Below are 24335 nucleotides of genomic sequence, written 5' to 3' on the forward strand. Positions count from 1 at the left end.
AAACCATAAAAAACAATTAATAATTAAAGCTACCTTACCCCCAAATTAGTAGCTTGCTCAAGACTCCAGTCGGAAGCCTTTTAGCTAGAAGCCTTTGCAGTCAAGCCACTGTGCATGCCTCTTACTCAGAGTGGCTCCAGTGTGAATATGACGTTACTAACGACCTGCTAAGTGTGTGCAGATGTGGGTTTCTCCAGATGTGGTGATTAATAACGTAATGGAGATAGCCAGTCGACTCATGTTTATGGGTTGTTTGTCTTTTATTACGTTTCCGAATTTATTTGCTTTGAACTATTTTTTAACTCCAGCCAACAAATTCACCTGTAAGTCTCAAAGGACTTTATCCCTCTAAACACTAATGAGGAAACAGGGAAGAAGGATTGTGCCCCCAGGCTGGAATTGAGCATCAGATCTATCACATGTCAGCTTTAGACTAGTTGGGAAAGCTGAAAGTTTTCTGTTGCTCCATTTTACTGGAAGGGCCCACAAAGAGGCATTGGTGAACACTGACACAGTGTTTTCAAGCTGGCTAGGCCAATAAAGAAAGAGATTTCTTTTTTAAAAAAATCCAGTGAAATAGATGATCATCTTGAAGTAAGTCCAGAGTTCTGGCCAGTGTTTCTGGAAGATGTTGCCTTGCTTTCGTTTGAAAACAGAATGCCAATGAAAAGTCGAGTAAAATGTTGTTACAGATGTTCAGCTGTGCATTAAGGCTGTTGGAATTACCACCACATCTTAAAATCAATTCCCAGAACATTGTCTGGAGGTTATGTCATTGAAATAATGAATCCTCTTTAGTCAAGTATAAGCAAACATGTTAAAACATCATTGTAACTTTAAATTAAACTCTAGTGCAAACCAAGGGATCTGGAGCCCCATTAGACTTGCCTGACATTTTTCTAGCACTGTCTTCCCAAACTGTAGAAGTGTTAGCTTCAGTGCCTATTAGACAAGCGAGTACCGGGAAGTTACCACAGCACATTAGGTGTTATGCTTAGGGCTATGCAGAAACAAGCCCTTGCATTTTATGAGTGCTTGGAGACTGGATTGAATTCAGCTCCTATAAAAATTCCACAGTGGATTCCTGAACTTGTTTGTGTTTTAAAGAAGCTGGTAAGTCAGCTTCTTTTAAAAGACCATATCTTCATGCAGCTTCCACAGCACGATACAAGTGAAAATGCTGGAGACAGAAGTGTTTTGTAATTAGCCAAAAAGCAGGTTAAATATGAACCTGTTAAGTGTGCGTCGACATGAGATAGTGGCCCGTTACTTCAATACATTTGTCTTTCGTGAAATTAAGTAAATTTGTCTCCCTTTTAATTCAATTTTTATTCCTCTCATGTAGTCACAGAAGCAATGAAATGAAAATTGTATTTTATGGCTTTACTAAAAGTTTTCCTAGATCTACTTTCTCTAACTATGCAGAAATTGATAGAATCCATATAAAGGATAATAATTAAATGTGGTTTATATCCTACTTATGAGAAAGAAGTTATCACAGCTTCTCTTGTGGGATCTAAGCCGTATGTAATGGTCTCCATTACACAACGTTCATATATTTAAGCTGGAGACATTTTCCCCCATCTCTTCAGGGAACAGATCTGCATTTCCAGGCTATGAGTACAGAATGAAACCTTTGAACACGAGTTTCCTTTAAAAGAACAAATCCCAGTTTAAGTGCAGTATGATTATGCTGGATGATCTTTCTGAGTTGCAGTGAAAATAGTTTCCTTGCATAGAAGGAGGCATAATTTAGCACCAGAACAAGGTGTCTCCCTGGAGCTGGGTAACAGGTATTAACTTGCAAGTCTTCCATTTGAAGATTGCCACACGTAATCAAACAGTGACAAGGTGCAAGGATAATGGACGCTTACCTGAAGAGGGTTATTTATTGTAGGCACAGTGCAAAGAATCCAACAGAAATGCCAGTGCGGGTGACTCTTGTGCAGATCTCAGCTAATATAGACTCATTGTGTGATTGGACAGAACTGCGGCAACGTCGGGTGGCCCTGAATAAAGCTAGCCCTAGTAGACTAGGTTATGTAAAAGACCTTTTTGGATATTTCATTCTAATCATAAGAAGGCTTATGTGATAGAGAAGAAAAGTAGTTTCACCCTCACGAGACCCACTGATAGGCACACGTTATTTAGTCCATCATGCTACTCAACTAATCTAGGCCACCCTGAACACAATACAATTACAATGGTCCCTACTAAAAGGGATGACCTTGTATTACGGGTGGAGTCAATGCAAGACTTTCTCCCCCATCCTAAAATGGGGAAAGTGCAAAAGTATACCTATACACACACACATTCTCTCTCTCTCTCTCTTAATATAACTGCGTTTCTACCCATTATTGCCTGGGATGCCTGGCCCTCTGTCCTGTGAAAGGAAGATGAATTCAGGTCAAGCTCAGAGTGCCTGTTTGCTTGCTGAGAGATGCATATCAACTCTAAGTGATTTTTTTCAATACCATTTATGTGGCTTGTATTTATTTCCTTTAATCTTTTAAGTGCTGTTTAGTCTCTGTGTGATTTGCTGTGGATACTCATTTCTGATAAGATGCGATATCCTCCCAGTTACAATTTCTGCTTGGAGCCCTAAGTGACTGATATGGTCGAAGCCTGAGCCCGGGCCTCTGGTGGGCAGCACGGGGGGAGCAGGTGGTAGAATGAGTCGACTGTGGGCATTTGCAGGTGCTTTCTGGCCTTCATTTCTTCTGGTATTGCTCTCGCCTAGAACCACATGCTTGTTCTCTTCCCCTGTGTTGGCCAGAATTTAGACAATCCCTAACTGCCCGTAGAACAGGGGCTTTGTGCCAAGTGTGATACTTTGCAGCAAGTTTGGAGGTTAGTTTGATTATTATAATCCCTTTGGAACCGTGCATCATAACATACTAAATTTATTTAGAGTTTTCATGGATATGCCATATAATGCATGTCCTGATGTGGGTCTTCCTGGATAGGATCAAGTAGCTGAGATGGCATTTTCTCCCCCTCCTAAGACTTGTATACCATTAACATATGTCAAGCTTCTTTTAATGTTGTCACTGCTAATATTTCTCTTCTTAGCTTTAAGGTAACTGCTGTGCATTCTGGGTTTCAGGGGTGCTTCCTCCCAGTCTGTGTTGCAGTCAACTATAAGAATCCAAGGATCCTATTTTTCCCTCTTGACATTACAGCTTTGGCATGATCGTGGGGGTGGGGAGAGGAGGACTAGAATTTTGCCGCTGATGCCCTTGGGTGACAGGCTGGGTATGCATCTGCTAATTATCAAGCGGCTTTCTTAAAAAGAAGCATGATGCAGGCTAATACATCTACTAGAGCTTATTAGTGGGTGTCTTTGGGCAAAAGCAATAGAGTGCGCTGTGTTGTTTGTGAGCAGAGCTTCACATTGCTTAGCGATCTGCCTGGTTTAGACATTTGGAAAACAGCCTTTGGTTTCCAACCCCCTGTGCTGCCTTCCCTCCCTGCCCCCAACCACAGCATCAGAGAATCATTCAATGGCAACCTCCTCCTTCATTTGATGCTCTTCTGCAGCCCAGTTCTGCAAACTCACAGCCTGGTCCTCCTGTCTTAATGAGTTAAGAAAGGATCCCACGTGCATGGTCCCACGTGCCCTCCCTCTTGGGCGGTGAAGGGAGGGACAAGAGCTGGGTTGGGCTGGGGATTCTTGAGCCAGCATGCACCCATCCTCCTAGTCCTGACTGACTGAAACATTGGCTCCTGAGGCCTCAAATCCTTGCCTCTCCAAGGCTTCCTCTGATGTGCAAGGATTAGGAACCAGTTAAGTTGGTTCATTTGCAGAAGCAGCAGGCTGGCAGCTATTATGTGGCTATTTCAAATACAACTTTATATCTGATTTTGGTTACAAGGAAACCCATTTGATTGCCCAGGAAAGCAAAGTAACCAAAATTAGCTCTAAGAATAATGATTGAGTCTTCCCATATACATATATATTTTGTATACAGATAAATCATGCTTTCTATTCTTTCTTATGGCAGGGCGTTTACAAACTGTTTTAGTCTGTATAAAGTGCACGTTCAAATGCTGGCGTGTGAAGAGGCGATGCTCCCACCTTTTCTAAGCCGGCCTCTTTAACTAACACATTTGGTCTTTGTCGTTGGGTCCTAAAAGACAGCCATGAATTCCTAGTGAGTGACTGAGCCGTGAGTGTGTGTCCTTTGATATCTTACCTGTATTTCAGTCTGCCTTCAAACTGTTCATAATCTCATGAGCTGCCTGTATTTCCAGTTGAAGATGAGCAGCCGTCAACACTGTCACCAAAAAAGAAGCAACGCAACGGAGGCATGCGGAACTCACCGAGCTCCTCGCCCAAGCTGATGAGGTAAGGAGAGGGGCCTCAGCCGCGGGGGTCCCCCCTAGCTCCTTCTCTTCCTCTCCTCGCTCCTCCCTAGCCTGCCCAGGCCCAGAGCCTCCCCTCCCCAGCCAGCATAAGGTGGGGGAGGGGACGGGATCATTAGATGGCTTCTTAAAGGCTGGAGTATTTATTCTGTCAGCTTGTCAGCAGTTAATGATAGAGCTGAAAAAATTCTGTCATGAAAAACAGTTTGAAAAGCTGTTTGAAAAATACATAGGCTTTAAAGTCTTAGCTGTCACCATGTCCTGTCTATGTGTAGTTCCTAAACAGCAGTGGCACTAATGACGGCAGCAACCAATCAGAGGCACTCGTGTGGTTAGTTTGCCTCTGGCAAGTCTCTTTCTGCTGGAGTCCCTCCGAGGACTGTTTTCTGTACTTAAGGCCATATGTGAGATGTATCATCACAATCAAAAATGAACCTGAAGATTACCTTCCTTTTATCCTGTCGATTGAAATCAAATTTCTGTTAATTGATTTTGACTGATAAAAAAGTCTAATAATCTGTGGACTTGCCAAAGTAAAGTTCAAAAGTAATCCAGTTCTGCTCAGGCTAAAAGGAATATTAATTATGAAATACAGTGTGTGTGCACTCTTTCTTTCTCTCTCTCTTCTTCCTCCTTTTCTCCCTTCCTTCCTTCCTTCTTTCCTTCCCTTCTTTCTGTCTTGACTACGGCTTTCTCTAGGAAATGGCAAGTGAAAGCAAATTTCAATAGAGCTCTGCAAGGCCCTCTTCTCAGCCTCTTCATCTTTCATCTCCCTTTTTTGTCTTCAATCCATCTCCCAAGCTCAGTGCTTATTTCTTCCAATATCCTAACTCTCTAGCACCTCAATGAAACAAGAATGATTTCAGATTTGCACTGCTTCCTCTAAATGGTTACTGCCATGGAAACACCTGCCATCTTGACATTACTTTCTTCTTTTCATTGCCATTGGCCACTCTCCTCTCTATGATTATTGAAATTCAATAATGGTGATTTCTCCTCCTTCCCCACTTCTCCATCACATTTGCATCTTCCTGGCCCTCCACAACCACCTTTCTAGGATGTAGACGCGGGCAGCCCTTCTTCATGCAGTTGAGGACACAGGTTCCAGTGGAAGACTCACCCAGACTCATGGCCTTTTCCATTATGAGCATCTCTTCCTGTTAAATGTTTCCTTAACAGTTCTCTGTCTGCTCCTTGGCTCAGTCCTGCTTGACTGTTGCTGATTTACATGCTTGTTTACAGTTTATGAGGAGGAATAAAATGCGCCAACTGCCAAGCTTCTTTTTATGACTCCAGTTGTCATGCTAGCATCCATTTCCTATTTATTCACCTTTAGGTAATCGTCTTATCTAATGCTAATAGTTTTATCCATTTAAAGTAGAGAAAAGCCCATGTGCTTCCTTTTGCCTAAATAGAGAAGCAAATAAATAAATAAAGAGAAATCTGAAAAATCTGAAACCTTTGGAGCAATTCCCTGTCCCTGTTTGCTATGTAAAGTATGGCTCATTTCTTTGATCTTGAGTAATAATAATTCTGAGGAGTTATACTGTTTTCATATGCTTCAAAGCTGTGTCAAAGTTTTGCTGCTTAAGGGTACTTCTTTATTCTGTTGGCTCTTGGGTACTAAGATGACAGGTCTTCTGTACGAGGTGGAAGCTTTTTTAAGTCGTAGCCTTCAGCAAAACATCAAATTACCAAATCCAGGGTAACATACTTCTACACAAATGCCTCTCCTGTAGATATATTATACCATATATATTAAATACTTTAGTGTTACATGCTACATTTTACGTGCAATAGAAAGTGATGGTTTGAGGTAGCCTTGGGGGGACTTCTTTTCCACAAGCAGAAAAAGCTAGTGTATACCGTATCAAGTATGGTTTTTACAGGACTTTCTGCCCGAAGGCCTTTGTAAATAAGTAATGATCAACAGATTGGCTGTGGGTTTTTGAAAAGCATGCCTTTGTCAGTTTGCATGATGGGGGAGAATTTTCAAAGTGGGTCTTGCTTTCACTGCCTGTCGGAGAGGGGCTGAGGGAGGCAGTCATCCTGGGCTGGAGCTGTCTACTCTGTGCTACATCAGAATTGCTAAACGTGGGTCAGGCAGTGAGCTGAAACTTGCCAAGCTGCAGATCTTGGGTTTCTGGTATTGGTGCCTTTGGCTGCTACAGCGTGGCTACTATTTTATCCCACCAGCCCACAATGGTCTCAGTTGCAGCTCAGCCAGAATAGGTGAGCTGTCCCATGATAAGTCAGAAAGTCTTAGACATTCCTCCTTTATCATGACTTTCCGTGTTCCAGGTGCTCTCCATGCTCTATCTGATGTGGGAGCAAAGACAGGGTGCTGAGCCCTCTCTCTATTTGCCTTCATTTCCAGGGGATGAATGAAGAACCCATGGGCAGCTTGCTTTGGTTTGAATATTTGGCACTGGCGATGCGGTTGCCAGGACCTATTTTACTAGATCCCTCTTGTTGATTGACAGAAAACAGAGGGGCTCATGCCTCTGGACCTTGTGGCTTCACCAGGTCCCCCTCACATCTTCAGACACTCCCTTTATACTTTACAGATATCTTCTCCCAGGTTCCCAGGTTCTCCCAGTACTCCCAGGTTCTATTCCTTATGACCTGAAACATCCATAAAAGAAACTAATGACTTATTTGAAGTGGGTGTTTTGACATGAGTTTGTGGCTTACTGTTTGAGCAGAATCAATCACTCTGAATGTGGGCAGGTTTTAGTAGCCTATGGGCAGTGGTAGGAATAGCTCCAAAAGAAACTGGAGAGCCCAGAATGGGCTAGGATGGGCTTTAATTTACCACTGTGGCTTCTGCAAATAAAACAGGTTCCTGTGTGAGGGTCCCTTGCAAACCATCTGCCAGCATGAAATGCTACTGAGACTCTGCACTAATGGTCTCTGTCAGACTTACCCTGGTTTTTAAGAGTCACTTAACTCTCTGCACGATCATTAGGTGAACAGCCTTGTTTTGTGTGTCTGGGTGCTGAAGCAGTATGTTTTTCAGTCACCCTGACAGAAGACAACCCTCACAGCCATACTGAGCCAAATGGCAAATGTCTGTGCTCGAAGCCAGGGATGCATGTGTCATGATAGATAACCATTGGCTTCACACCCTGAGGAGGACAAGCCATGGAGGTTACCAGGGCCCTGTTATTTGCCTTCCTTGTTGGTCTCCTAACATGGAATTATTCAAGGAGCTTTTCTTAGTTTTCTTCTAAAATCACCAAGCACCTGTTTGTAATTCTCCCTACTTGGTGGGTTTTTGCCTTGTAAAGATAACTGTGTCTTCCCTCAGTTGAAAGGCCCTAGAGGGCAAGAACTTTGTCTCTAAATAACTAAGTCAGGCGTTCTTAATTTGGGGGCCTCACAGACGGCATTGAATATTCAATGAAAGCTCTCTAGAAAAAAAAGTACAATGGACACAGTTTTGACTACAGGTGGAGCAGATTCATGAATTCCCTAAATTGCTGCCCTGGTTACAATCACACTCAATTCATTCCACAGTCCCCTTCAAGTAGTTGCATTCACAAATGCTTTTTGGATGCCGAGAATATTTCTCCAGTGGGTAGATGATATGGAGTAAGTGCGTGGGCTCTCACACTTTATTCTCAAATGCAATCCGAAAAGACTGTGCATGTCAGCTGCTTGCTTCTATTTCTTTTCTCAGACTAATTCCGATCCAGGAAATGTTTAGTGAGAGCCTACTGTATTCATGGCACTGTATTCATGGTGTTTGGGGAGGTCTTTGAGGGGTGTAAAGTAAGATGTACTAGAGTTGGTCCCTATCTTCAAAATGCTTACAGTTTGATGTAGGAGACAGGCAGGCATGTACAGCAAAATAGAAGAGGAACAGCTTAGAGATCTACTAGCATGGGCTGTGAGAGCAAAGAGAGCTGTCATTACCTCTGGTTTGGGAGGCTGAGCCTGGTTTGTGAAGGAGGTTTCATTTAACCTAGCTGTGTAGGATGAGCTATGATGTGTGATATTACCTACCCTTGTTCATCGTTACCCGGGTGCCAGGCATCATTCTAAGCGTGTTATGCCTCTGAACTCATTGAATCCTAACTACAACTCCATGAGTATGTATTACTCTTTCCCCCATTTACAGATGAGGAAGCTGAGTCCCAGAGATGTGAAATCTGGTAAATCTAGTAAGTCTTACTTAATTAAGAAGATCTGAACCCAGATAATTTAGCTACCAAGCCCGGGTTATTAACTCTTTCACTATTCTGCTCAATGGAAGAAATAGGGAAAGTGCTCAGGCCTCAGAAGGTGACTTGGCGTAGGTGGAGCATCCTTAGAGTAGGATGACCGGAGTTGAAAATATGAAGGTATTCTGGCATCCACTCCTGAAGGCCTTGACCTGTTGGAGACATTGGAGAACCCTTTCAGGTTTTTGAGGAGGCAGTGCCCTAACTGGTGTTTTAGGAAGATCACTGATGGCAGTAGAAGGAAGTAGAACCCTTTCTCAGAGCCTTCCAGAGAAACAGCTAATGTAAATACAGAGGTGGGAAGAGAAGGCCCAGCCCAGCCCCAGCCTCTGCCAAGTCCTCTGGGTCCCAGACTACTCAGGATCTACTGTAGAACCGTGGACCAGAAGTGGGCTAAACAGTCTTCCCAGGAAGGACACACAGCATTCCTGACATCAGTCCATGTTACGCCTATTTGTCCAGAATCTAGGGGCCTTGGAGTAAGATAGAGTAACATGGGCCATGAGGATTGATGCAGGATACATCAGGTAGACAATTTACACAAAGAGATAGCCCCCAGCCGGGCTAGCAAGGATAACTGATGACACCAAAAGCAGCAATTGAACACTATAAAAGGAGCTTTGTGTCATGAGACCCAGGAAATGTTAGATGTTGGTTTCCTGAATATGATTTGAGGAAAAGAGATTACCCTCTTGGGCATTAACTGATCATTAAGTGAAATAAACTCATCTGCTTGTTAAGTCCCATTCCCTCTCTTTTGATTCATACCTTTCATGGAGTGTTTGTCAGGACTGTCAGCTTGAAAGGTTTTGTAATAGAAAATGGCAAAATGGCCTGAGCCCACTCAGACTCGGGGACAGAATGCCACTCTCACTGTTCCTTCCACTGGGCAGAAGAAAGAAGGAAGGCAGGGACAGCTTAGCTAAGTAAATTCACCTCTTAATGCACAAACAAATAGCAAATGGCAGGCCCCCATGGGACCAGAGAGGAAAGAAATAGTGGGTCTCATCATACCAAGGCTTGGGTGGACTTGATACAATGTCCCTGAACAAGATGCATGCTCAGCAGAGGGTCATTATCCTGTCCTCTTGTTTCAGGAGCATCTTGTACACTCTTCTCTTGGACTGGAACATGTCAGTTCTCCTGTGTTGTCTCCCAAACATAAAGGCAGTAATTTCTTTCTTCCTCTGAGAGTGGTGGCTGCCTAACAAGAAATGATGTATTAGGTGGCAGTAGTTACTGACTGTTTACTTGTTAGGCAGAAAAAAAAATGTAAGTAGATAGTTACAGAGAAGTTGAAAAGGATAATTTTGCCAGAGTAGCTAGGGCCAGGCCTGAAGGTTTTGTCAAGGTGGATCTAGGGATGGCCATCTGGTGGGAGATGGGGGCAGGGGTAGGGGCCAGCTGTGTCTCAGGAGAGATGATCATTACACAGGAGGCTAGAGACAGTGTTGAAAGATGAGCTGAGGCAGGAGACAGAATCTAAAAGTCAGGCTCCTTGTAACATACAACAGGAACTAGTATTCACCTAGCCATAAAATGACCCCTAGAATGAGGCAGATCCAGTGGGAACCATTTATGGTGAATATGAGCCCTTTTGAGGAGACCATCTGAGACTCTCTCCGGTATCCTGTGACCGGCACCACCAGGCACTCACTCGTGTGGCCTGACACTCTTGAACGTTGCATTTAGGGACTTAGTTACTAACTGCCATGTTGTCGTCTACGGAGTGGAAGAAGCAGTGGGGAGAAAGGAGGGTAAAAAAACTGAGTTATAAGTATTGCACTTTACAAGAACTAAGATTTAACTTGTTTTTCATGTTTCTTTATTTTCTGACTAGCTTATGAAAATAGAGGTCAGCAAGAGAGAGTCAGTGTGGCATCTAGGTTAGGAATCCCCATCAAGTGTTGACACAACTCCTCAAGTTCCAGAGTCACAGAGAGAGTCAGGGTAGGCGACCTGTCACTAGTTCTGTGCTTCTCATTTGAATAGCATGGCCAGGATTAGGGTAAGGCATGTGAGGTGCCTTCTTATATCTTGTATGTGGGCCCCTGGCTTGCCCCACTCTAGTCCTCGCCTTGCTGAGTAGAACCACAGCCTTCCAGTCAGTATGTTGAAAACACTTGCTAACTTGAATAGAATTGACTCAAACCTCACAGTTTCTCTATCTGGGAAAAGCTTTATAACAATAGTTCTAAAATGTTAACATGCATCAGAATTATCTAGAGCACCTGTTAAAACAGAGCCTGATTCAGTAGGTCTGGGATGGGCTGGAGAATCTGCGTGTCTGTCAAACTCCCAGATGATACTGCTGCAGCCGGTGTGGGGCTCACTTCGAGAATCACTCTTACACAAATTAGAGCAGTGAGGGAAGCTCGACGTGATAGGGGCCCTCCTCGCAGAAGTGTTCAGACTTGTCATTGGAGCACTGAATAGTTGCTTAATTAAGAACACCTGTCCTGTCCACTGTTGCCATCAAACATGAGTCCTCCCTGCTGATCAGTTACTGCAGCTGGCTCCAGGCACATTTCAGGCAGCCTGACTGGTTAAAGACTTATTTCAGAGTCTCCCTTCAGATCATGATGCCCTACTTCAAATACAGTCCCTATAAAGTGAAAAACAGTGCAAGAGCCTTGCTTATTCCCCAAACAAATTGTCACAAGGTAGCAAAGATAATGGGCTCACACTCGGCACATTTTCTGGCCTCCATAAAAGGTCTGGTGAGTTTCTGTTGACTGGTTTGAGAGTGTTCAGAGACTAGAGATCATTGGTCAGCTCCTCTTGTTAGTCAGTGGTTTATTGAGTATCTACTGTGTCCTCTGCTGGGTTCTGGAAGTACACCAAAGAGTAAAATAGGACTTCCCTCCCCTCAAGCAGCTCACATCTAATGGACGACACAGACATGCAAATTATTATCTCTGAAAGAGCATCTCTGACTTTTGTAGGGGCTTCTAAGAAGGGAAAATGACTTCTGTCTCTGTGTCATCAAGGAGGACAGCTTAGAGAGCGACATTGGAAGCAAACTTTGAGACCTCAGAAATGTCCTGGTACCCCTGTGTTGAGGCCTGAACTCATAGGTACTCAACAAAATTGGTATTTACCACTTGGGTGAAAAGTCTGCAAAGGGATAGAAATTTGTTTGCATTTTATCAAGTCTCCGCTTCCCAGGGAAACCATTCAGGGTACACCTCAACCTAAAAGGGGGCTAATAATGATGGGAGAGACCTTCTGTGATGAGAAATGAGGTCTTGAAAATTGAGCAAGGAAAAGGATGCAGTTTTAACACCATTTTGTAACTTCCCTCTTTTGTAACATTTTTTTAGGTTTGTTTCCTTGTATTTTAATGGAAATTTCTGAAGTCCAGCATTGTACCCACTGCCACAGGAAAAACTGGGATTTGGTGTATTTGCCTGTAAGGGGAACTGTGCTCTTTAAACTATAATGCTGGCTTCCTAAGAGCAGGTTTGCTGGAAAAGGGGTTTGTGGTTTTGCTTGAGGCTGTTGTCTTCAAGGCAAGCTTTTTGTGTCTCTGCTGTAGCAGGGCATTTAGTTCACTTCCTGAGATTAATTGATGGCAAGTGGCATTCCTTATTTTGCAAACCCTCAAAACAATGATCTTTTATTCTTTACTTGAAGTCAGGCATGCTTGATTTCTAGCTGTGGACTCTGGAGGCGAGAGCTGAGATTCAAGGAGCATAGATATGAAAGATTTAACTCACTGGAGCTCCTCGGTTGTTATTGAAATGTGGGTGCTCCTAAATGGAGCCTTCAGATATTGGGAGAAGGCAGAAGTTCAGCCAGGCTTGATTGATTGTTGAGGCTCTCCTTAGCATGCTGTCCTGACAAGGGCTCAAGGGGATTCTCTTGATTATTCACATCAGCGGTGCATTTCATAAATGCCCGCCATGCTGGTCTCCCTGTCTGTGCAGCTTAGGGCACTGTGGCTTGGGGCACTGCAGTGGAGAATAATCAAGATCCAGCTGCCTCTTGCAAGTGGGAGAGCATGGGATGGGGGCCAAGCAGCAGTGGCTTCTAGTCAAAAGACCTCTCTGTTCAAAGCCTTCCCTCTCCTCTCACTAGCTGTGCCACGTTAGCCCTGTCACCTATCCACTCTGTTTCCCATCCATACATATGGGTAATAATAACAGAAATTAGCTACAGCTGTTGTTGTGATGGGTAAAATGTATGTAAAAGTTTTAACACAGAAACATTTTTAACAGTTCAACTCATGGCAGCTATCCATCATAGCAGCAACAGTAGTGGTAATAGTAACCCCACATGTTTATTTTTGAACTGCTCTACCTTTGCTATCTCCTTTTACCATTATAAGAGCTATAATTATATGAGTGGGTTCTAAGCAAAGTATAAAGAATGATCATAATAATAGTAATTAACACTTATTGAAGGCATGCTATGTGTCAGGTTCTATGCTAAATGTGTAACAGGACTTTACTCATGTAATTCTCAAGTTGAATCCATTAAATAATGATGATGATTAACACTCCCCTTTTACAGATGAAGAAACTGAGGCAAGGCACAACGTAGCAAGGAATAGATGAGCCAGGACTTGAAGACAGTCATTTTGGCTCAGGAGCCATTGTGCTATATTGTCACTAAGGAAATAGGTTGTTTTCTGCCCTCAGTAGTATCCACTCTAAAACTCTCCCTTTGGAAAAAGACTTTTGGACAAATGAATTGGCCAGTGTCCAGGCTTCCTCTTTCCTTTGGGTTGGGCCATCATAGGTATTAATCCTCAAATGCAGGTGAGAGTTAAAGACCAGAGAGAAGTTCCTTCTGGGGCAGAGCAAGTCTAATTGTGTAGGTATGTTGGGCATGGGGGATGGTGTTGGGGAAGGGAGGGACATTGGCTCAAACTCTTTAAAGAATATATTGTGTATTGTGAAGATAAGGTATATTTCCATGTATTCCTAAACTGGTGGCAGGATGCTTTTCTCCTGTAAAGGAACAGGTGAGACTAAAGTGCAAGAAGGTCAGCAGGGGTCTTCAGAGGAGTGATATATGATATAATGTGTTCATTTTTATTCAAGGTGGACTATTATATTAGTTTATTAGGGTTTCCATAACCAAGTACCATACACTAGGTGTAATAAGCAACAGATATTTATTTTCTCACAGTTCTGGGAGTTGGAAGTCCGAGATCAAGGTGTCAGCCGGGTTTGTTCCTTCTGAGGCTGTGAAAGAAGGATCTGTTCCAGGCCTCTCTCCTTGACTTATAGATGGCTGTCTTATCGCTATGTCTTTGCATTTTCTTCCCTCTGTACATATCTGTGTCCAAATTTCCTCTTCTTATAAGGACACCAGTCATATTAGATTAGGTCCCACCCTAATGATCTCATTTTAACTTAATTACCTCTTTAAAGAATGAATCTCAAAATATAGTCACATTACGAGGTACTGGGGATGAGGACTTCAACATACAGACTTCATGGGGGACAAAATGTGGCCTATATCAACTATACAGCAGATACACCTCATCTCATAGAGCTTCTATTACTCTATGTACATTGTACATTGGCTAAGAGCTAAGTGACAAACAAACCCTGAATTAATTAGGGTGCATTTTAGGGGGGTTGGGATTACTTTGTGAGTTGAGGGAATACGTAAAATAATTGAGATGTGAAAGACAATATCCAGTATTGCTCTTCAGTTCCAACTAAGTAGTCTTTGAGGAGTTGTCTAAGAGCCTGTGGAAGTGGTTCTCCATCATTTGGAAACTGATAATGTCGGATGCTTTGTTCAGGGAGGTTTCTGATGGTCCTTCTTGCCATGGACAACAAACTGCCTAATTCTTCTCCTAGGCCTCCCCTGACACACAGCAATGTTGGTTGTTGTGCTCAGTGGCAAATGCTTGGACTTTCTTCTATTAATATAAACTCCAAAAACCTCAATTTAGAGACATAAGTTCCTATGGAAAACTGAGTCTTCACTCTTCACCTGTGTCAGAGATGTCTCCTAAGCCAACCTAAGGCACTTGAAATTACTGTAGGAAGAGACAGGGTAAAGAAATTTACCCTGTCTGGCCCAAAGTAGTTACAGACTCCTGTGTTGCTAGAATGAATCATGTTCCAAGCTTCCTCCCAGACAGTAGAATCCAGTGAATGAGGAACAGTTTTAGCCTTAATGGAACTAGAAAGTAATCAGTCTTCAGTTCTTCTTGTCTCCCATCTTTGTTCCAACAACAACTTTTCTTCACTTACTCGGTACCCTCTGGCCTTTTGATGCCCAACAGTGGTCCAATACTTCCCAAATTCTTTTAGCCATCTCTCCCTCAATGACAGCACACTGCTTCAAACCTTAAAGGTCTTCTAGGCTCACCAAACATTTATAATGAAATCCTCTCCATATCCCTAGCTCTTCTGAAACATTTCAAATGATGAGAAATCCACTGCCTTGGGAAACAACTCATGTCATTTTTGAAAAACCTTCAATTTTTATAACGTTCTTTCTTTTTGGAAACTTGATTTTTGTTCCATCTAAATCCCACACATCATTACTAACTTGATCTCTATGAGTCATACTCAATCAGTTGACTCCATCTTCCACTTGACTGCCACTGCATATTTAAGGACAGCTAGTGTGCCTCGCCTGAGTCTTGTATACCTTAGGTTAGGCACTACCATAACTGACATTTCCAACCAAAGTTTTGGGTGCCATTTTTTGGCTCTTTTTATCTGGGCCTCAATTGTCTGAGTGGGTCCTAATGGCTACTAGTGGATCAATGCTGAAATATGCTGAGATTACTCCTCACCTTTCAGGGCTCAGATCAAATGTCACTTCCTGTTGAAGCCTTCCTTGATGTTACTCAAATATCAGGCAATTAACAGCTTCTTTCTTGACATTCTCATACCACCTAGTACATGACTTTGCTATAACGCTTACTACAGTGTATCACAACCATTGATTGACATTTTCTCTCTTGCTATGTTATGAAGCTCTCTTTGACTAGGGACTGTGTCTTAACCTTAATCATTACGGTGTGCCCCGTTCCTGGCTTCGAAGTGGATTCACGTTTATTGGATGCTTTGCTGATTCAGGAAACCAAAGTTCAAATTCAAGGTACCATAACTGGTCAGAAAGGGAAATTTCTTTTTTGTGGGAGATTTTTGATGGTGTTTAGATCAGACCCTTTGAGGAAAATTTTGGAAGACATATATTTAAATTCTCCAGTGCAGGCCAAGAGACTTTTGGGGAGTACAGAGTGCAGCATGGCATACCGCTGAGACTTCTCAGATGCTTCTGGAATTCCAGTGCAAATCATGGCCTGCATCCCTAGTGTCAAATTATGTCTAGTTTCCCCAAACCTGTACCCCATTGAAAAGCTGTCTTTTCTCCCTTTCTTTGAGGGGAGATTCATCATCAGGCTTGTTTATTTAGTTTTCTAAGGTGAGGGTTGGAGGCCCTTATTACCAAGGAATGATTCCTCCCCAAAAAGGTGGGGAACCAAAATGTATGTTCTCTCTTCCGAGGGATGTATTTTCTAAAAAGAATTTTGTCCAGCTTGCTGTATAATTTGCTTGCTTGCTGATGTTATGCGAATGAAGTCCTGGATGTCTTTTAAAGCCTGAATGCATTAGAGTCAGGTCTTAGCCCTTCCTGAGATAATCTTCCTCTCCAAACAATAAACAGGGCAAGGACATTTGAATCTAGCTGTATATCTTCAGAGCACATTTATTAAGATCCTCTTGTAACTAAAATATGTTCTGGGGCTGGAAGAGTTCATTCTGTTCATTTTCTCAAATGTCTTCTTTATAGTCATTTCTGTCCACCCACCTATCTCAGATGGATATCTATAGAACTATTAAAGTTTCGTCAAGGACAAAAAAAATCAAAATTTGTTCTTGTTCTGATCTGTGACCAGTTCTTATCAGTAACTGCCTTTTAATTTTAGCATTTTTTACCAAGTTCAGTATTTGAAAGGTGGCCTGGTGGTTTACAACACCCTCAAGACTTCCCAACAACTCAGCTACTGCGATGCAGTTCAGAGGTGGATTGTTCTCCTTTTAAGATCATATGTAACAGTTCATATAGTAATCTAACATGTTCGTTAAAGATAGCTTTGCAGGATTGCTTCATATGATATTTGTCATTTGGTGTAGGCTTAAATCAAATTTTCAGTAATAAATAAATGTGGCGAGAGTTTTCCTGTCTTAAGTCGGGGTGGGAGACGTGTTGGGAGGGTCATGGTCGATATCCCGAAAGCCTAATTCTACGTCTGTGAACCATGTAGTGGGATTGCTGTCCCACTCTCTGTGTTATGGATATATAAATGAGAAATATCAGATAAATTTCAGAGGGAGAAATGCTAAAAACTAAACCGAGTTCACCCTTTGATGCTTGGAATAGATCTTTTAAAAGATAAAATCAGTTTATAGTAAATATTTGGAATTTGAAGCTTTTTATATTTTCTCTCTTGAGTTGACAATGTTATTCAGAGAAAATAACTCGACTGCACAGGCAGTTAGCTATTCCTGGGACATTGCCTAATTATATGCGGTCATTGTTGTAGAAACTCAAGTGACCTCCCTCAAAACTGAGGTAGAGAATCACTATCAGAGAGAAAATGTGGACAGTGAATATGGTCCAAGATGCAGGAGTGTATTTCTTATGCTGTAAGCTTGTCAGACCTGCCTGATTCTATTGAAATTCTTAAGTTTGTATGTGAGACTCTGCCAGGCCCCTGGAAGGGAGGCCTCTGTAGAAGCATCTTCCTTTTCCACTAGTAAAAAAGGCAAGAGAGGGTAAATGTAGCCCTGAGAATTCAAGACAAGTTATTAAGATGCATCTGAGCTCGAGGCTCTCATCCAAGGAGTGCTGCAGTTGCAAGATGAAGATGGGGGAGGGGGAGACAATCATCGGACAGTTAGTGCAGATACAGTTGTCAAGGCAAGGAGAGAGGGTGGTGTTTAATATTGAAATCATGTATTCCAGATGTGGCCAATTGGTAGTCAGTCTGCTCTGAAGTGACATGCTGCTGAATCTTTAAAGGGCTTCAGCCGGGGAGAGCAAAATCTGATTGGGCAAATTGCTAAAATATTTAAAGTGCAGCCTGTTAAAGCTTTTACTGCGAAGAGCATCATGTCAGAAGTTGTAGTCAGAAAGAGCGAGTAATTGGCTTTCCATCCTCATGCCAGTCAGTCAGCACGAGGCTCTGTTCCTATTCCTTCCTCTTCATTGCCACTGCTAATAACAACCCTTTGGGGGGGTGTGTGTGTGTGTGTGTGTGTGTGTGTTTGTGGTGTGTATGTGTGTGTGCTAGATAGCTGGTAAAATGAGAGAAGGAGAAGTTAGAGATCCATAAAAAGGGAGACTAAATCCACAAAATGATGTGAAGGCCATTTTAGAAAAAGAGAAACAGGAGAGAGAGACAGAATTATTAGCTGACAAAGGTCACCTGTACTTCCAGGTGGTGGTGGTGTTTGGGACAGTTGTCTTTTAAAGGATGAATGGGTTCTGCAAGCAAAAGAATGGCCTTCAGTAGCAACCACTTTCTCTGCACCTGTCATCTCCTCTGAGATGTAACTCAGGGGATGCTTTCCATTTATAATTTATCACATTTTCTACTTAGGTTTTCCTGTCCCTTTCTCCTCAGGCATGACCCCTTGTTAATTCCTGGCAATGATCAGATTGACAACATGGACTCCAATGTGAAGAAATATGACTCCACTGGGATGTTTCACTGGTGCGCACCTAAAGAGATAGAGAAAGTCATCCTGGTGAGTGATGGACGGTGGAATCGATGCCATCCACTACTGTCCCAAACTACATTTGCTTGGAGTGAAGTTTTCCTAACTGGATGGTGGGATGATTCAATCTCTGGTCCTAATTATTTTTGATAATTGAAATTCGGGACACATATTGAAGAAGCTAGAATTCTCATCAGAACATGAACTGAGAGTGGTATTTTCAAACTCTGAATATTTATTGACTCATTACAGTAGGGAGTGATCACATGCTGTATGAAAGGCATCATAGGAGGCAGTATGTATCATAACTCCTGCGGACGTGGCTCTGGAGCCAGAGCCTGCCTGCGCCATTTAGTAGCTGCACAGCCTTGGACAAGTCACGTGACCTTTTCACACTTCAGTTCTCTTATCTGTAAGAAGATGAGATGAGAATGACCCTAACTCGTAGGTTGTAGTGAAGATTAAAACCCAACATACGACTCAATAAACTTACATGTTATTAGTATTGTTTGTTATTATTAAATGCCATGAAGAAATCTGAATGCTGTCTGTATTGTTACTTGTTTGTAACAACGTCTTGTTTCCTTCTAGATAAGAGCCTTGTGTATTTGTGATCCTTCTTAGCATACAATGTAGACAGGCAGAATGCATTTGCTGATGATGACAGTGATGAGCCACAGTTCCACCTCTGGGAGTAGGTGCTCAGAGTTTTATTTTGTGGTTGGCTCATCTCAGTAGCAGCAGCAGGCTTCTTCTGGTCTGTCCCAGGAATGTCAGCATAGATAACAGTCCATTCTACTCTTTAGAGTTGGCGTCTTAACAGCTTTAGGTTTTAATGCCTACATGGACTCTCCTACAGTGTCTTGTCTTGCTAATCCATGAAAAATGCATTAATAATCAGGAAGTCAAATGGAAGAGTTCTTTCTCCCTTGTGCCTTCTAATCCCTGGATTGCTGTGGCCTGCTCCTTTATATCAGCCAGGAAAATCCTATCATTTCTGATGTCATGGCTTCCCTTCCTAAAAAAGGACTGTTCCAGTTCCTCAGAAAGGTTTTGTATTCTAATCCACTAGATTTTTCCCTGTGTTTTATCTGAATGTGAGTGTGCGTGTTTTCTCTAATTATAATCGAGCATTCAAAGCCAATACAGCATTGTGCTGGAAGTTGTCTCGGAGGTGTGAAAGTCACAGACAAAAGCACAGAAAGTCACATTTGTCAGGAAACAGCTATTATCCAACTTACCAGGAGTGCAAATGGTTCTAATCACAAAGCTGCTCCATATATTTACATCCTGATGTTGTGTCCACTGCACTTTTGCTCTGGTGATCTAAACTCAGCCTAGCGTTACCTACCTGTGGCAGGTGCAAAGCTTGGTGCCCTCTCTGGAATCAAGGGTTTTAACAGCTTGCCTACATATTCCTGAGGAGTAAATGGCTAACTGACGTCCAATCAAAGTTCCCTTTCGGCATGAAAGAGTTTAAGGAGGCAAGTTACTACTTCTCTCATCTGAAGAATAGTATCATTTAATGAACATTTATAACAAGCCTTCTATGTGTTAGGCACCATTCTCATTGCAGGGGGCACAGCCCCTGACATTGACCTCTCTCATAAAGTTTGTATTCCAGAGGGGCAAAGAGAAGACCTCCAAATAGACAAATGAATATGTAATAACATTTCAGATATTGATAAAGTGCTATGAGGAAAATAAAATAGGGTCCTGGGCTAGAAAGGGACTGGGAGGTGCTGTTTAGCTGGTGTGGTCCAAAAAGCTTTCTCTAACGTAACATCAGAGCACAAAAGGAGAATGCTTGTAAGAGCCAGCTATGTGAAGTTTTGGGATTGTGAGTACCCACTGGGTTCAGGATGCTAACTACTTTGGGTGTGAGGAAATAGGAGATGGCCTCAATCTTGAGGAAATGATCATCTCATTAGAGAGAAGTCATAAAATGTAACCATGATATAATATATTTGAAGCTAAGTGTTAACGAGACTCAAAGTGCTGTTCAAATTTAAGGGAGAAGACTAGTGTGCATTTAAGTGGCCAGAAAGTCTTATTGGACACAAACAGATTGTGCTTCAACGGATTTAAGGCCATTAAGGCCCAGCTTGGGTTAGACCTTGAAGGCTGCATAGGAAACTCAAGATGCACGCATGAGTAGTTTCTCTAGTGAGTCTTAAACCTGGCAGAATCATACTCTCCAGTGTTGAGGCCCAGGAATTGGGACCTTTTCAAGGTTCTCCTGGTATTGTTGCTGTAGCCAGTCTAAGGATTGGTGTCTTGGTCCCCAGATCTAAGCTAATGGGGTCAGCATCTGTGCCTCGGCCACTCTGCTAACTCATGCCTTCCCTATCTCCCTATTCTAGAATTCTATCCTCCACTCTAGACCCAGTTTGTATTCCTTGGGCTTGCCAAAGAGAGCTAGCCTCCCAGGTGACCTGGACAGTTAAAAATAATTAGGAGCTCCATCACAGCATATTACAGACTGGTTGACCCTATGCTGGTGGTACCCAGGCACTCACACTTCCATGCAGCCAAGATAACTAACTCCAGGTCTTCTTCACTGAAGTGGTGATGTGGGATGTGACTCCCCAGTGTGTCCTCCTTGGTCACCATTTATAAGACATTTCTTATAAATGCCCCTGTCTTACTTGTCCCTGTACTGTTGCAGAGGGAAACCAATAACGGTGACAGCCCTTGCTTTATTCTAATGATTAGGGAGTGAAAGCTAGCTTCTTCCTCTCCTTGGGGGTTACTATAATAACCGTGACATTGTCATGAATTGCAATATTGGCATTTAAACAGTCAATACACTGCTCAATTCTAGGGATTAAATCGAGCAGAGTTTGATATGTGCAGTGGACATTAATATGCCTCCCCCAAATCATTGTAAGCCACATGGGGCCATCCAGGCATGCCGTGGGTAGACAGGGAGGGAGGAAGGCAAGATGAGAGGGATTGGACTAGAAGAGGCAGAGAAAGGCCCACAACTGGCCTCCTTGTGTTGTTCTCTTCACTAACGCAGTAAGCAAAAGGGCCGGCAGCAGCTAACCATTTTCATTTCCTGGGAAGCTGGGGTCCTCCTTTAACTGGGGTGATTTTATTCTTTAATTTGTTTTTTTTGTGGATACAGGCCTGGGGTTGGGGGAAGACGTGGGCTTGTTGCTCTTCCTGATCTATCTTTGGATCCTTTTAATTATTATTTGGGAATCTTCCTCTACACAGTCTGCACAGGTGGGCCACTCCAGACATTCCCCTGGAAACTCCAAGGCAGCAGTGGACAACGGTCAGCAAACTCTTTCTGTAAAGGGTCATATAATAGATAGTTTAAGTTTTGCTGGCCATACGGTCTCTGTCACAGCTAATGAACTCTGCCATCGTAATGTAAAAACAGCCATAGGCAATACCTAAACGAATAAGGTTGACTATGTTGCAGTAAAATTTTTTTGAAATCCGAATTTCACATAATTTTCACATATTATGAAATATTCTCCTTTCAAATTTTTTCAACCATTTTAAAACTTGAAAACCAATCTCAGCCCACTGGCCATGGCCATAGAAAAGCAGGTAGTAGATGAGATTTTGCCCGTGGGCCATAGTTTGCCAGCACCTGGCTTAGGACAGCATGTTCTATCCCCTGATGCAATGATGTACTGTGAAATCCCACTGCTGAGCCTAGAACTCAAAACTCAAATTTCTCAAGCTGAGACCAACATAGGATCTGACCATTTTATCATCATCTCAGCAGGAGACATGGAAAAGGCAGCTCATTTTATCAACAATTTCATGGAAACTAAGACATCTCTTTCCAAATGTCATAAATATTGCTATTTCTTCTTATTTTACCACCTGAAGATCAGTATTAAAGGACTCTTACTCATATGCCTATCTTTCTTAAATCTTTTATCAAAAAAGGTAGTGATATGTGTGGATATATGTTTCATATGTTTATTACACCGATATAATATATATACACATATGGTGTAGTATGAATTATAAATTATAAATATATATGGCACATATATAACATTAATGAAATAAAAATAATAGCACACAATAGCACATAGTACACACTCAACAAATGTTTACATGATCCTTTATACAAATGGTTCTTTTAGTCTTTACTGCAACCCTGTGAGGTCTTTTCGCCAATCCTTGTGCACTTCTCCCTGTTGCAGACTCGAAGTGAAGCCGCCATGACTGTCCTGAGTGGCCATGTCGTGGTCTGCATCTTTGGCGATGTCAGCTCAGCCCTGATCGGCCTCCGGAACCTGGTGATGCCACTCCGTGCCAGCAATTTTCATTACCATGAGCTCAAGCACATCGTCTTTGTGGGCTCCATTGAGTACCTCAAGCGGGAATGGGAGACACTTCATAACTTCCCCAAAGTGTCCATATTGCCTGTAAGTCCAAGGTCACGTTATTGATGTTTTTTTCTTTTCATTCGCGAAAGAAAATCCCAGGTGAATATAATGCTTGTAGCTTTGATCATGCCTCTGCTTCTTCATCTGGTTTTGGGCCTGAGGACTCAGCCCTTCCCCTGTGCTCTCTAGGAATATCCAAACCCTGGGAGACCTTATTAAAAGGAATTTGCAGCCAAGTTCAGCTGCTCATCAGGCATGAAGTTTCTCTGGTCTCAAATGTATTAACCATATTGGTGTCTAAACACTCTCTCTCTTGCCTATCCAAACCTAATGCTTTGAGATATTATGATGCTTGTAGCGCAATTTACTTATGGAACTATGTAGATCATTTTATTTTATGACGTTATTAATGCTTGGCAAATCTTGATTGTACCATGTTCTATTTTTAACCAAATGTATTTAACAAAGTTCTTTATTTATTTCTGCTGTACAGAAGGCCAACTTCTTCTGCTGGTCAACCCCTACCTCCCATTAGTTTAGAAACCCAGCAATGTTTTCATGGGTTTGTGTGTGTGCGTGCACATATGTGCTTGTGATTCTTGACTAAAAAACACTAGTACCCAAATCTGAAAGAACAGTTTGGAACACCACAATTTAGTGTAAGGACATGGGATACATGATCTGGGAGTCATGTAACTAACTACTTGTTAATCACTAATCAATATATTTTCCATAAGCTTTCCAAAAATTGTATTTTACATTTCAACATTTGATATAGTTCTCCATGTCACAAATCCATGCACATGTCACTTATTCTCAACACGTTTTTCTTGGAAGTTCACATTCCTAAAATTGAGCAACACAAATTTGATGCTACATTTCAAGAGATCTGGGTTATTTCCCACTTACAGAGCTGAAATTCATTATTTCGATTATCAGCTGCTGGAACCTCAGAAATGGAAAAAAAGAGTCGAGTAATATAGTTCAATAAAGAATGCATAAGAATCTACCCATAAGTAATATTCATTAGAAGCCACCATTTGACCTTACATATGCCTGGCACCAAGGTACTCAACAAATGTTTAAAGAAGTGAGAAAAATATAGACAGATATCTTTTCAATGCTGGGCCAAAAACTTACTGACTTAATAAACGCATATAGGTAAAAATAGTCACCTGCAGAAAAACAAATTGTCATACACAGAGAAGAGCATAAACAGATACAGACCTTGGTAATTTCAGACATGATAGATTTGATTATATATTTGCGTGATCTTCCTACATGTGTGCTTCCACATGGTACCCTGGGAACACATGGACTAGGATCTAAAAGTATCTTGTAAAGAGCTTATTATTTTGCTGGGCTATGTGAGTCTGCGTGTATGTGTGTGTGTGTATATGTGTGGAGTGTTGGGTGTGTGTGTATGATGTTTGGTTTGTATTTGTGTATGTGTGTGTGTGTAGTGTTGGGTGTGTGTATGTGATGTTTGGTATGCATTTGTGTGTGTGTATTGTTGGGTGGTGTGTGTATATTTTGTTTGGTATGCATGTGTGCATGTTGTGTGTGTGCATGTTTCCTCTATGTGCCCTTGTACACATTCACTCACCTGCCTGCATATATATATAAATGAGCTGCCATATTTGTGGGTCCTTTTCAAACCCTCCAAAATTCAGCACACT

The 24335-nt window shown here is 42.2% G+C and overlaps 1 protein-coding gene across 7 annotated transcripts in view; it reads left to right on the forward strand.

Annotated features, from left to right (window-relative positions):
* KCNMA1 (potassium calcium-activated channel subfamily M alpha 1) overlaps positions 1–24335 on the forward strand; it is a 713595-nt gene that overhangs the window by 611107 nt on the left and 78153 nt on the right. For all 7 annotated transcript variants that reach the window (XM_046653011.1, XM_046653014.1, XM_046653010.1 and 4 more), the window contains 3 exons: positions 4255–4348; positions 18202–18325; positions 22471–22695. In XM_046653011.1, the coding sequence (XP_046508967.1) occupies positions 4255–4348; positions 18202–18325; positions 22471–22695 (443 nt within the window). The remainder of the gene's footprint in view (positions 1–4254; positions 4349–18201; positions 18326–22470; positions 22696–24335) is intronic.

This window comes from Equus quagga, chromosome 2, assembly GCF_021613505.1.
Source record: "Equus quagga isolate Etosha38 chromosome 2, UCLA_HA_Equagga_1.0, whole genome shotgun sequence".
Classification (NCBI taxonomy): Eukaryota; Metazoa; Chordata; class Mammalia; order Perissodactyla; family Equidae; genus Equus; species Equus quagga.